The sequence below is a fragment of the Perna viridis genome, chromosome 13, assembly GCF_037379345.1.
Source record: "Perna viridis isolate PV_CMFRI_1.1 ecotype Kerala chromosome 13, ASM3737934v1, whole genome shotgun sequence".
Taxonomy (NCBI): Eukaryota; Metazoa; Mollusca; class Bivalvia; order Mytilida; family Mytilidae; genus Perna; species Perna viridis.
The window spans coordinates 5,984,142-5,999,527 of NC_142457.1; the positions used below are offsets into that span (position 1 = coordinate 5,984,142).

At 32.4% G+C, this 15,386-nt stretch overlaps 1 protein-coding gene across 5 annotated transcripts in view; it reads right to left on the reverse strand.

The window, feature by feature from the left end:
- Window positions 1–1,823: 1,823 nt before the first annotated feature.
- LOC148599368 (uncharacterized) overlaps window positions 1,824–15,386 on the reverse strand; it is a 66,202-nt gene continuing 52,639 nt past the window's right edge. For 2 of the 5 annotated variants that reach the window (XM_088557083.1, XM_088557082.1), the window contains 6 exons: window positions 14,912–15,028; window positions 9,634–11,199; window positions 9,057–9,181; window positions 7,718–7,790; window positions 7,268–7,497; window positions 1,824–6,391 (listed from right to left, as the gene is read on the reverse strand). In XM_088557083.1, the coding sequence (XP_088413209.1) occupies window positions 6,257–6,391; window positions 7,268–7,497; window positions 7,718–7,790; window positions 9,057–9,181; window positions 9,634–11,199; window positions 14,912–15,028 (2,246 nt within the window). In that variant the 3' untranslated portion in view covers window positions 1,824–6,256. Of the gene's footprint in view, window positions 6,392–7,267; window positions 7,498–7,717; window positions 7,791–9,056; window positions 9,182–9,633; window positions 11,200–14,911; window positions 15,029–15,386 lie in introns of those variants that run through there. The other 3 variants (XR_015917600.1, XR_015917599.1, XM_088557084.1) reach the window with 3 other exon arrangements.

Consider the following 15,386-nt stretch of genomic DNA (forward strand, 5'->3'; position numbering starts at 1 on the left):
TATTATAGTATTTGAAGTGTCTTTTATCTGAAGTTATTAAGTCAGCTTCATAAAAGTGAAGGAATAGGTCAGCGAATAGCGGAGCACATTTTGGTCACATTGGAATGCCTACTGTGTGTTGAAAAACGCGTCAACCACACTTGACACATATGATTTTAATAAAATATTCAAGCATTTTGACAACATCTACTTTGGTATATAAATGGAAGATGAATTGTCTTTTTTAAAGCATAAAGAATCTTTACCAAGTACTATGTATTTGTATCTAGGTGTACGTATTGTTTGGAGTAACGAATTTAAAAAAAAAAACAAGTTTGTACGTGAATTTCTACTAAGGCAAGGTATCAACCTCTCCTATTCGCAAAATAAAACAAAACAGACTGCAGTGGAGAAAATATTCACACAATGACTTCAATTCTGTATAGTTACTTCAGGTAAAAACACACCTACAAGTATATTGCTATTATACAAAACCTGGTGCAAAGTTTCATTGCTACAGCGATCCCTCATGGCATTTTCACCTGTCGAAGTGACTAAGAGAAATGCTGATAAAGTCCGTTCAAGTCATCATCTATACAAAAAATCCGAGAAACAGTTTTTAGGATACATTATTCACAAAAAAAAAAAAAAAAAAAAAAATCCAAAAAGCTGAAAAAGAAAGTGGTCTGAAAGTTTAAATATGACACTGGAGATTTTGTCCACATTTCCCATAAACATCACAAATTTCAACGAGGCTATCAACAACAATGAGCGGAGAAAGTGTATTAAGTACTTCTCCGTCTTAAAATCAGGTAAAATGTGTATAAAGTGTGGCGCAATTTGGCCTCCTGTGGCGGAGCGCAAATGTTCCTACTCCTATCGAACATACCACAGCAGGGTTCTTTTACGTGCGAGGAACGTGGCATCTTTCCCAACACGGTGCACCACTATGGTTAGAGGACAGGTTTTCCATATTATAGCCTGACAACCCCAGCATGTAACATGCCAGGGGTACCCCATTCCACCACCTGGGGCACACATACCAATTGCTCTGTGGGCAGAGCGCCTAGTCCCCGGCTAGAATCCTGAACACTATTTAGTCACTATTTTACGACAAGCTTAGCGCTGCTGCAGGCCTATTCTTTCGACACCCGGATCTGCACGGAAGAGAGTTTCTTCGGTTCGACAGAATTATCCTCTAACAAGTATACGTAGAATTCATTAAAAGACACATCGCCATTCGTCTTAGATAAGACAAAATACTACTATCAAATTCATTTGATATTATATTACTGTGTGTATAGGACATCTCAATCAGATCAATACTTATATAACAAGCTTCATTCATCAAGGAAGCGTGTACGACACTTTACGTGTGTTTCTAGAAAAGCAGAGGACGCTTCCCTACTGGTGCACCTGGTCCATGCTCCCAGTTTTTAGTGGAGTCCGAGTTGCTCATTTACTTTTGTTACTTTTGTATGTATGATTTTAGTTACTTTATGTTCTTTGTTGTGTATGTCTGTTTTCCATGTCTGGTCTTTGTCCCTGGATTACATTCTTTTGATTACCGCTATAACCTTGGTTCCCCTGATTACTCTTTCATAAAAAGGAAAGTAAGTACATGAGCAATCCAACTCCTCTCAAACATTGGAGTATAAACCATGTTCACCAAAATGGTAGGCGCTCTCTGCTTTTCGAGAAACATCCACCGAGTTGCTTACAAGATATCACATCTGGATATATAAGACGAAAGAGGAAAGTCAAAAGGGATTATTCTGCATTCCCACCTATAATAAATATTTTGATGTATTTATGCTGGAGCTATTGTATGGACACATTGACGATAAGGTTCAGTAATTTTAATTACAACATCTACAGAACATTAAAAATGTTAAACATAAAGTCAAAATATTCAATAAAGAATTTATAAACTCGCAGTTGACCTTGTGCTACAATAGAAATTAGCTTCACCAATTTAAAAGTGAATTAAATGTAGAATTTTTTATGACTTTTGAGAACAATATAGAATTTATCATTCAAACGTTGATTTCTTTTTTATCCAATCAAATCTGAATTCCCAGAATTAAGATATCAATTTGCAGACAAGTATTGCTCAAAATGAAAAAAATGCTATACCATTATATGTTAATTTTCGCATTTCAATATAGTGATAATTTACTCCACTGCATTTAGAACATTAAAAATATTTTGTCACAGCAAAAACGCGAAGATACATACCACTTTATGTGTGTTAAAAAACCAAAATATTCATTACATTAAGATAAACCTACAACACGAGCATTCTTTCACTTAGATAAACCTACGACACGAACACGATTATTTTCTACACGTAGATAAACCTACAACAGTATATTAAGAAACGCCAAACGAGCATTCTTTCACTTAGATGAAACTACGACACAAACATTTCCTACACTTAGATAAACCTATAACAAAACATTTGCTATACTTAGATAAACCTACAGCATGTAGATGTCTTACACTAAGGAAAACCTACGACACTAATATTTCTTACACTCAGATAAACCTACGACAATAACATATCCTAAACTTAGATAAATTTATGACGCGAACATTGTCTACACTTTGATCAACACACGACACTAATATTTACTACATTTAGATAAACCTACAACAGGTATATGTCTTAATCTGAGGGAAAAAATACGGAAAATAAAAAATGTGTTGAACGTAGATACAATTACGGCACAAACTTTTCCTTCACTTAGATACAACTACGGCACAAACCTTTCTTTCACTTAGATACAACTACGGCAAAAAACCTTTCCTTCACTTAGATACAATTACGGCACAAACCTTTCTTTCACTTAGATACAACTACGGCAAAAAACCTTTCCTTCACTTAGATACAATTACGGCACAAACCTTTCCTTCACTTAGATACAACTACGGCACAAATCTTTCCTTCACTTAGATACAACTACGGCACAAACCTTTCTTTCACTTAGATACAACTACGGCAAAAAACCTTTCCTTCACTTAGATACAATTACGGCAAAAAACCTTTCCTTCACTTAGATACAACTACGGCACAAATCTTTCCTTCACTTAGATACAATTACGGCACAAACCTTTCTTTCACTTAGATACAACTACGGCAAAAAACCTTTCCTTCACTTAGATACAATAACGGCACAAACCTTTCCTTCACTTAGATACAACTACGACACAAACCTTTCTTCCCTTCACTTAGATGCAACTAAGGCACAAACTTTTCTAAACTAAGATGCAATAACGACACAAACCTTTTCTTCACTTAGATACAATAACGACACGAACTTTTCTTCCTTCACTTAGATAAAACCAAGACACAAACCTTTCATTTACCTAGATAAAATGACCTTTCTTTAACTTATAAAGATATGATTTAATGCACAAACCTTTCCTTAACATATATAGATACAATTACGACACGAACATTTCAAACAATTATTCAAAACAAAAACACTAGCTAGCTTAACCATCACTGTTATGAAATTACAACACAAACGTTGTTAACACTAAGATAAAACAACACATAAATATTATTTCCACTAACTATTCCTACACTAAGATAAACCTACGACAATAACATTTCCTACACTTTGATAAACGTACGACACTAATATTTATTACATTTAGATAAACCTACAACAGGTATATGTCTTGATCTGAGGAAAAAATACGTAAAAAAAAATTAAAAAAATATGTTTAACGTAAATACATTTACGGCACAAACATTTCCCTCACTTAGATAAAACTACCTCAAAAACCCTTTTTTCACTTAGATATAACTACGACACAAACTTTTCTTCCTTCACTTAGATAAAACCAAAGCACAAACCTTTCCATTACCTAGATAAAATTACGACACAAACCTTTCCTTCACTTAGATACAGTTACGACACAAACCTTTTCTTCATTACGATATAACTAAGGCACATACCTTTTCTAATCTAAGATGAAATAACACACAAACCTTTCCTTCACTTAGATACAATTACGACACAAACCTTTCTTCCTTCACTTGGATAAAACCAAGGCACAAACCTTTCCTTCACGTAGATACATCTACGGCACAAACCTTTCCTTCACTTAGATACAATTACAATACAAACCTTCCCTTCACTTAGATATAATTACGACATTAACCTTTCCTTCACTTAGATACAATTAAGGCACAAACCTTTCCTTAACATATATAGATACAATTACGACACGAACATTTCAAACAATTATTCATAACAAAAACACTAGCTTAACCTTCACTATTATAAAATTACAATACGAACGTTGTTAACACTTAGATAAAACCACACATGAATATTATTTCCACTTAAATAAAACTACAACATTTAATTTCAATTTTTGCTCCTTAAAATATAAACGATTTTTTTTGTACTGATACCACAGTGTATCATGATTATGTTTCACATTTTACTTACGAACATTTATCAGTTTTTAACAAATTACAAGAACATTTTTCTCAGTCATATTTCCCTGACACATAAACATCTAATACACTTACAAAACAATAAACAGTTATGTTACTTTCTTAAAAAAATACAAACATGAACATGTATTACACTTTCTTCAAAGAAAATTCCTCATAAATTCGACTTTAAATAGGACTAAAACGAACTATTATTACACATACTTCAAACTAAAATGCTTTCTATATTTTTCTTCAATTATAAATTTATTTGACGTACTTAAAACGGGTAAAGAAGGGACCAAAAATTTCGTTCTATTCAAGCACATGTAATAAACAAACAATTACTTTACTGGCATACAAGTACTACTCACACTTTTCAATACTTGCATTAAATGTAAGTTTTTATAAGAATCGAGGAAAATAAAAAAAAATACAAGATACATGCATTTCAAAACCCCACCGATTTCACTCAAGGATACTTTCTGTAAAGACTATTATTTGATTCACTGGATTAGCTCAGAAATTTTACAATGAAATGTTAGATAAAACCAGTTTTTGTCAGAGTTATCTGCCCTTGAAATGATCATTTTGGGTGCATATCAATGAAATATTAACTAAATCTACAAAACTGATATGGAAAATATTGTCCTTTTTGCTTGATTTTGATGGTGCAAATAGTAAAAATACACTTTCAAAATAGTCTTTATATCATACCATGTTCAACCCACTGCCTGATTTGTACAGAGACTGACACTTAACATTTACACCACAATTGATGTTTAAACTTACACACACGTATATGTAAATCACGATTACTTTATATACTAACATACATGTACAACACAAACATTTTCTATATTGCCATAAATATTCATGTGCAATACAGGTGAACTAACGCCATACATGTACACTACAAACAATGACACACACACGAATAAACAAAGAAACAAAGAGCACATTTCACATATTTGTATAAATATTAACATTTTAAAATGAAAAAAAAAATATTATTACGAATAAAACCATGCCAAATTTTTGCAATAATAAATGCATTACAAAAAAATCCAAATAATTTGGTGTCTAAAGTACCAAGAAAGTAAACACGTACCTAAGTCTATCTGAATATTGCATGTTATAGAACAGTGACATCAGCCTACACAGAGATCAACAGTGACATCAGCCTACACAGAGATCAACAGTGACATCAGCCTACACAGAGATCAACAGTGACATCAGCCTACATAGAGATCCCTGTGCTGAAAATACAGTCCACATTAAGACTTATTTACACCATCAAAGTTTGTCATCAATTTTTTTCAACTAACATTAAGGTCAAAAAAACTACTTCAAAGTTGTCTGTTTAACTCGAGCAAGGTTTAGTAATCAAAATCTGCCATAAGAATGGGAAAGAAATCAGGCACCTGCTTTTTGTCTTTTATTTACATTCCGAAAACACATTTTCAACGCTCCAAGTTCGCCAAAGTCGATTAAAATCGATTTAGGATTGTGTGAATGGACCGTTAAGTCAAATCTATGCAGAACGTTGGCATAAAGGAATTGTGTAAATGTATTGTACATACAGATGTCTAATTTGAAAGTTCGGTTTAAACTTGTATAACTGTAATTATCATAAATATGATAACACCTAACTGATAGGAAGAGCGACCAAGGCAACCAAGATGTTTGAAAATGTATTGTTCAAACAGGTGTCTGTTCTGAGAGTTCGGTTTGGCTTTGTGTAACTGTAACAATTATAAGCGTGTTAACATCTAACTTATTTGTTTCCTCTATATCATGTGTCATGGAATAAACATTCTTTGATTATTTTTTCGGAATCTGGTTTGTGTTTCTGAGAAGAAATCTGGTGAGTGTGCCAATGTCTTCAATGTCTTTGTCACTTTCACTCTCACAGGAAATGCTCTTTTTCGGTGAAATGATCTTTATCTGAACAATTTTCTGTAAATGGAAACAGAATTAATAGTCTAAAAATGGTTATACTAAAACAATGTTAGAAAATTTTAATCATTTTTGCCGTTTCTTGTATTGTGTAATTGAAATAATTAATAGAAAGAAACGTGCTGCATGCATGTAAGTAGCTCTCCAGATAAGAATCATGCAAAATGTGAAACATGGTTGGAAAGCCTACATATTTTGTTTAAAATGTTACAAAAATTAGCATGTGGTTTAACACGTAGGACCATTGTTCATAAGAGATAAGTATTAAATAGAATGCACTGTAGAATTTAAAATCGAGGGAGATAACTCTGTAGATGACACTAAAATACATTAGAAACTATTGGATTTTCCATGTTTATGGTCTCCTAAGAGCAGATAGATTGGAATCAATAATTATACACTTCATCATATAGACATGTAAAGCAAATTAAAACAAAAATAGGAATATGTAGCCTTTTTTTTAGATGTACGTATCAAGTTTCGTAGAATCTCTATCATTTTTACAAAGACTGTTACTTAAGTCAATTATAATTTTTGTACTACCCACTGTTTTGCCCTAGCAAGCCAAAGTAATATTTCTGTCTGTACTGGTATTCAAACAATTTGACAAAAGAAAAACAAAGACTAATTACACTCTTTTAAAATTGTAGGTAAAAAAGTTGCTATTTGTTCTGAGATGTGACAAGATTATTTGTTCTATTATGTTGTTTTGGGGAAACTGCAGCCTGCCCTGTCGTGTGAAATTTTCTTCGTCGATGAGGAACCAAGGGTGCCATGAGTGGACATTTTTCATCCCGTTGGGGTTGCTTTCTCTCTGACATATTTACCATATCCATTCTCGTTATATTGTATACTTAAAACGATATTCTTTATTACCTCATTTTTAATCATGGCTATGACTGAGTCTGGGTTAATGCTTTTTTTCAAGGTATAACCATTCTGATGCAGGTATGCAACTGTGCAAACAACAGTAGACAATAGAAAATAACTCTCCTTTGGTTTTAAACGCCTCATTCCAACCAATTCTCTCACACTTCGACATTCCAAGTATAAGTCATCACGGCGGTCTACTAAAACTATCAACGCTTTGTATTCACTTTCCAAACCTGTAAATAGTTCAGTGAAATGCTGCGGTCTTTTTTTGTATTTGAAGTACTAATAAGAATATGGGACAAGAAAGGCAATTGAAATATGACAAACTAGAAATAAAATAACGGCAAATAAACATGATAAACACCAGAATTGCCAATTAAAATATTTCTTTGCATGCAATAAATTCAAGTTAGTAAATCAATTGAATTCTGTTTATTAAAATATTAATATTACGTCTATTTCTTTTTCTGCGAATTGTTGACTTGTTCATAACTTTTGCTGTTAGACTCCTCAGAGCAGGAATTTTCTACGTTGAATATAAAAAATGTCATAATATGTTACTCATATATTTGCATAAATTTTCAGAAGTAACCAGCTTTCTGATTAGATAAAAAAATCGTCTTGATATTTAATTAAATCATTATAAATGTCTGATATTTTGTTATATCAATCTAGAAAAAGCTCAATGTATTTGGTTAACAAATGAAAATAACCCACTTCTGAAGTTATAAATAGAGCACCACGTCTTTAAAGTTATTTTTTCAAAGAAAAAAGGAAAATAGACACAAGAAAAATGTGTTTTCATTTGTTTAAAAACATATAGAAATATATATTTAGGACCAGTATGGTTAAATATGTTTTTGTACTTTTAGAAATATATGAAATCATATGTTATATGGAATAACATGAAAACCAAACCCTCTTCATATATGACGAAATCATATGTTATATGGAATAACATGAAAACCAAACCCTCTTCATATATGACGTCCTATTGAAAAGATGTTAAATTTTCTTTAATTGTATTTCATGAATTAATTTGTTAGTCAGAAACATATGTTTTCATGGTGGTCCTGAACATATGGAAAACATATGATAAACATATTCTTTTTCAGAGAAATCAAGGGAACCAAGGTTATAGCGGTAATCAAAAGAAAGTAATCCAGGGACAAAGACCAGATGTTACAGGTGTTTCCAATACATATGAAAAACATATGTTGCAATTCGCATGTTTCTTATGGTTTAGATTATTTCATCATCTACATATACAATACAACAAACAATACTCAAATGAAATCATCTTTTTATGCTGAACGTTTCTTTATGTTTAGTTCATATTTTTTGTCAAGCTCCGCAGAGCGGCAGACGTTCGTTTTTTCTCTTACTAACCGCTGCAGACATTATTCAAATCAAACGTTGTTTGACAATCGGATAACGTCGCGTACACAATCTTTCACTTTTCTTTCATTTTCTTGGATGGCTGTGTGCAGCCTCAGAATTGAATTTCGAACGTCAGTCGTTTTTTGGAACATGATTTTTTGTATTTTATTTCTTTGATTTTGACAAAAAAATGTATTTTGACTGTTCCAGTCAGAAACTTCCACATTGAGAATGTATGTCTTGACAACATGATTGCATTTGATATTGATTCACTGTCAGTGATTAAATTAGAACCATGTTATAACTGGGATAACATCAAATTAATAGTACTGATTAAAATCGGTATAGGTTAGTTATGTTAATTTTATTAATAGATTAAGTTCTACACCGGCAGTACTTAATCTTTACTTACCTCTTTCATAACGATGGAGAATGTGTACAACAGTGGATTTAAGGCAGAATTTATTGGCAATACGAACACAGCTACCCACAAATAAACATCAGAAGAAAAATCATGTCCTCCTAATGCAAAGATGCCTAAAAATAAGTTGAATTTTATATGTAAAATATATTGTCTTACTAATGATTTACAATATTTTGAGATTAAATTCACCAAAATTTAAACATGAAAGTATCAATCGATTACTTGTACAATAATTATGAAAAAAACTGTTGTAGGTAATACATTGTGTTGTTTGTCAAAATCTTTTCAGCTTATCATCTGTTAGTAAATGAAATACCCCTCTTTCCCAAATTTATGATTTCATCTTTTGGTAATACTATTGTGGTAGTTTAATATATACATAAGCTGTAAAAACTACAACCATACAGCTTGCTGATCCATTATATTCACTACATGTATAAACTGATAAAGTCGGTATATTTTTTTTCTGAAAAAATTTCTAAGCTTCGTTTTCCATTTTAATGTCAAATAAGAAACGAGAAGGAAGAAGAAAAAGGGTATTTCATATGTCATTTGTTTAACATACCCATCAATCCTATCGGAAACCAGCACAAAAAGTCGGTCAAAACGACAAAAAAAAGTCGTCTAGCTAGAGCTATATCCTGTCTGGAATTCCTAGCAATTACTCTGTTGCTACTATTTGCAGATTTGTAAATATTGTTTTGGCAAACTACAATCGTGAGAAATGCCATCGAGTTGTAAAAGATGAAAATAGCTGCAGAGTATTCCCAGCCATACGTCTTTCTTCTTGAAAATGGGAGAGCTAAGCACACAGCAGTTCTAGAGTAGAACTCTTCAGAGAAGTAAGTAGTGTAAACAACTGGAAGAATGCTGAGGAAAACAACAACTAACCAGCATATGATACTGGCAATTTTGGCCCATGTCATTGTTATGTGTTTACCTCCAAATGGATATTTCACCTTTAAAAGACAGTCAATCGATGTTAACATTAAAAATGTAACGGACGCTTCTGATGACACCATTGATAACACTCCCGCAAACATACAATACAAACTTTTTCGCCACGTACGGTCATGAAAAACATAGTCTCCTTTGAAATAAACATCGGCAACAGCAATAATAATGAGATAAATACCCATCAGTGAGTCGGAAATACTCAGATTTAGAACGAAGAACCCATGTGGTTTGCGCAGAGTTTCGTGTGGAATTGTAAGACGGTAGCATATAACACAAGCGTTCCCTATCAGTGCGCTTAATCCAATTATCCAAAGACTAATGCGTAAAATATCACTTTTCATAAGATCTCCGCAAGATGAAAACTCGTCCTTTTGTGGATGACAGTTTTCATGTGAAACTGATTCGGGTTTAAGGCAACAGAAAAGGTAGGAATCAGTTCTCATAGTCTTCAATACACTCAAATTGGTAAATACGTCCACGGGAATTGTTTCTATAACATTGTGTGTCATGTCAATATGCTGCAAGGATTCTAAACCATTAAAACCATAATCATTTATGGTTTTTATCATGTTTCTCGATATATCAAGAAACTGTAGACTTTTAAGACCAACAAAGGTATTTTTTCCTACTATTTTCAACTTTGTGTTAGTAAAATTGAGCTTGGTAATATGATGTAGTGATAAAAATGCGTAAGGTTCGATCGTATGTAGTAAAAAGTTTCCTGTAATATTCAAAATTCTCAGCTTTTCAAGACCGGAAAATGTTCTTGAAAGCAATATCTCGATTGCATTGTAACTTAAGTCCAAATATAACAGGTTAAAATTTTTTGAAAATGACGCCGAAGATAAAGTCTGTATGCTGCAGTTGTGCAATATTAATTCGCCCAGAAACTGGTAGTCAGGAATCGAAAAGTTGTTTTCTATAAAGTTTGAATGACTCAAATCTAACTTCCTAACATTCTTAGTCGCAGAGTTGTAAACAAAACGTACGTCAGTGTGTTGGCATACCAGGACATTCATACTACAAGAACAGCCTGGTGGACATATTGATATTGAGTCACATTCAAATTCATCATCCCTCATTGGACAGTCTGTGTTGCCATCACAAACTTTGTCTATCGTCAAGCATGTTGTAGATCTCTGACATCTGAATAGTCCAGGACATTGCAAAATACCTGAAAAATGTAATAAAATTATCATAAATAATTGAGAAAAAATCAAATACCCTGTAAATTTTCAGATTTTGTGTCAAGTATATCACTGATTTGTTTAATTGTCTTCATACAGAATCGTTGTCATTTTTGTTCTTATCATTATATCTATTATCAGTGTTGTCTGTTGACTTCTCATTATCTACATTTATCAAAATGTGTATACATGTTTAAAAGTATAATGTTATTTATTTATATGAGAGTTATCATAAATGTATTCTACTCCATATATATGTACATAGGAAAAATTGCAACATATGTGTCTATGTCTAGGACCATCATTATAACATATGAAAAACATATGTGTAGGACTAACAAATGAATTAATAAAAAAAAATCAAATGGTAGTTATATGCCTTCCGTATGACTTAAAGTATGAAAAAGGTATAATTTAATAAAATATTTCTGTTTCCTTATGTTGTTATAGACAAAAAACATAAATTTCCATATTGGTCTTAAACATATGTTTCAATATGTTTTAAAACATATGGAAACCTATGTTACAATTTTGTCCTGTGACGCAATTTAAGTATAAAAATTTCTTTTCAATTTGTAATGTCGATAATCAATAATTAGTTTTGTTTCTAACGATTACATACAAATAAGTGTCAATCTCTGTAAGAATCAGGCAGTGGGTGTACATGGTAAGGAAGAACCCAGTAAGAATCAGGCAGTGGGTGTACGTGGTAAGAAAAAACCCAATAAGAATCAGGCAGTGGGTGTACACGGTCAGGAAAACCCATCATTTTAAGAATCAGGCAGTGGGTGTACGTGGTAAGGAAGAACTCATCATTGTAAGAAACGAGCAGTGGGTTACATGGTAAGGAAAACCCATCATTTTAAAAGTTTGATTTGATTATTTGCACAAACAGAACCAAGAAAGAAAGGAAATTTTTTTATATCACATTAGTAAACGGGGTTGAAATGTCATTGAAATGCTCTGAAAATGAAAATTTAAAGGGAGATAACTCTGTAAAAACCTGATTATTCTAATTCTATTGAAGCATGTCTGTGCAAAGCCACTATACGGAGATCAAACAATGATATTTTATGTGTTTCTAGTGTCTCTTACAGCTACGCTAAGACAACAAGTAGTTACATTTTCAAACAGAAAAAGAAACTGCAGAATCTAAACATTGAGGAATACTTAAAATCCCATCTGACATAGGACTGTGCTTCTTATCTTTTTAATTACAGCTCATGTCATCACTGGAGATTTGAATGAACCTCTAGTTAAGGTAGTTTCTCATGGTCCTAAATTAAAAATATCACAACGCCTCAATGGTAAACTTTATTTCAAAACCATAATGGATGTGTTGAAGTTTATACCAGATCATGGATAAAGAGAGAAAAAGACCACAAACTAGAAATGGAGTCCTTGTCAAATTAGTTACGTGCCATCCGATCTTTGGTATAGAATCGTGTTCACAATCTCTAGAAATGTGTCAAAAAAGACCCAAATCCGTATTCAACAATTGTGAGGCACTTGAATGCCTTTCCTCACTACATGAGAAATATGTTATCGCCCCTGCGGACAAAGCTTCAATCAATATTATATTTGTTTGTAAAGCGCATTACCTCAATTGCATTATTAAAGAAAATTGGGCATTGATAGTAACATTCCAGGTAATGCCACATACAAACGTACTACTTTTGATTCTAAAGATTTACTTCAAAACATAAAATCCCTCAGCTTTTCGGAAATTAGTTCACTTCTACTTGATAAATTAAAATCTCGTATGAAAGGACTTATTCGTAAAACTTTTGTTGTTTCAAAAATATATGTTGTTCTTTGTTGCAAATTCACATATTTGTTTTAAACAATTGCAGAAGAGCAAAGGGTGCTACACAGAAATGCAGTTTTGCGATATGCTTGATTTCCTCATTGATAACATATTTGTCATATTTGGAGGACCTATTTATCAACAAGTTGGCATTCCAATGAGCACTAACTGTGCTCCTCTCCTAGCTGATTTATTTTATATTCATATATACGAGACTGAATTCCTTCAGATCCTCGTAAAGAATAAAAAAATAAAAGATTCTAAATTCTTTAACCTTGTATACAGATATATTGATTATGTATTGTCCATCAACAACCTTTCTTTTGGTAAATGATTACCGTCAATATATCCACCAGGGCTCGGGATAAAGGAGACTACAGACATAACCCGTTCTGCAGTTTTTTGGACCTACATCTCAACAGTGGTCATCTCAGCACTAAGATTTATGCTAAAAGAGACGACTTTAATGAGTAATGCTTGATTTTTGTAAAATGTTAATCTCCACTGGTATAGTCACGCTGCAATGGAAGAGGGAGGTTAAGCGCTCTATAAAACCTAGATTTAAGCAACCATTTCGTTTGAAGTGCCTGTACCAAGTCAGGACCATGGCAGTACCAGCTGCTCTAGTGGTGTATTATCTATTTTGCCAGATTTATTTTGGAATTGACTTGATTATGAATCGGATTAGTGTTCGGTAGTTTTGTTGTTTAATGCCGATTTCCTTACCTAAGCAGCAATATCCCTTCATCACCTGCATATGGTGTTAATATTTCACAACTGATTCGCTAGATTTAACCTACCATTTTGCTTGAATTGTTTGTTGCAAGTCAGGATAGATGTAGCAGCTGCTCCGGTTTAATAGCAATTTAGCCAAATTTATTTTGGACTTGACATGATTATGAAATGTATTAGTGTTCGGTTATTTTGTTGTTAGCCTTATTTTCAAATAGGGAAGTATCCTTGAGTGAAATTGTGTTATAAGATCGGTGGGTTTTCGATATACATGGCTTCGATTTTTCCCATATTGCCTGATTCTTACAAAAAACTTATACTTAAAATACCGATGTTCATATTTACATTTGCTCCGACGGCTTTATAAATGCTGCAGAAACCAAGTCAACGTCTAAATGAATTATATTTTATCTCGTCAAAAGGTGTTCATTTAACTACGATTGTCAATCGTCAACAATCATAGGTAATCTATCGTTGTCATTTGTGACTTTCCTTGTTGCATGATACCACAAACAAAATAACATTTCAGTTAACGCTATGTACCTTATTTTGAACTTGAAATATTTTACTTTTTGCAAATTAGTTAGATCTTTAATACGGACTTTTAATTTGAATTAACACCAAAAATAATTATAGCGGGCATAGCTAAAGATACGTCGAAACCGCAGCGAGAACGGAAAGCTGCACGTCAACATGTTCGTGGAAGTTAGCGGGTTACATAAAGATAAGACAAAAAATCTGAATTAAAATGTGGCGGAGAGAATGTAAAATTACAAGTGTCTCAAAAATTACTTTAAAAACTAAAACGATTTGTAGAAAGTCTACAAATCTATCTAAAATAGCAATCAAGATCGAATGTACGAACATTGTTTTACATTATGAGAACGTCGCATTGTGTCAATGAACAAATGCATTTACAATTCTATATACATACATAGATATATTTATATTTTATATATTTTATGAATAATTTATATATTTCAATGATAATCTAATTTCAAATGAACATGAATAGTCAACGTTCGCTGCTGACTAAGCACTTCTCATGCATGTGCCTACCAATATTTGCCATTTTCAGCGAAACTTTATACTGGTAAAAAATGCTGTGATTACTATGTCTAGTCCATATCATAAATTATTAACTTTCTCATTTTACTTACCGCAATTCAATTCGTCATTGCCATGTTGACAATGTTTGATGCCGTCACAAACCATTTCAGAAGAAATACAGAAGCTTTTAGGACATTTGTAGAATCCTGATGGACATGGAAAATGCTCTTAAAGTAAAAACAAATGTTAGGACCATTGACGTTGACTGATTGAAATTAATTTAAAATTGACAATAAAAAAGAAATTTAGTGTTTGTTTCACAACATACTATTTTTCATACTAGAGTTGCCTTTTTTGGTCGATGTTTACAATAAACAATGAATTACAATGCCACTTTATTGAAATAATTGTCTTATTTGAAAAAAAAAATCATTATATGTAGGAGGAGGTATACTCAATACTTAATTCAAACACTGATAATTAAATTATTTCTGTTTATTACATTGTATTTCTATACACACTTTTAGGAAACGGGTTTAAGAATAACAAGGATTTCAAAGTGTTGTGAAATCAGTTAAGATATTT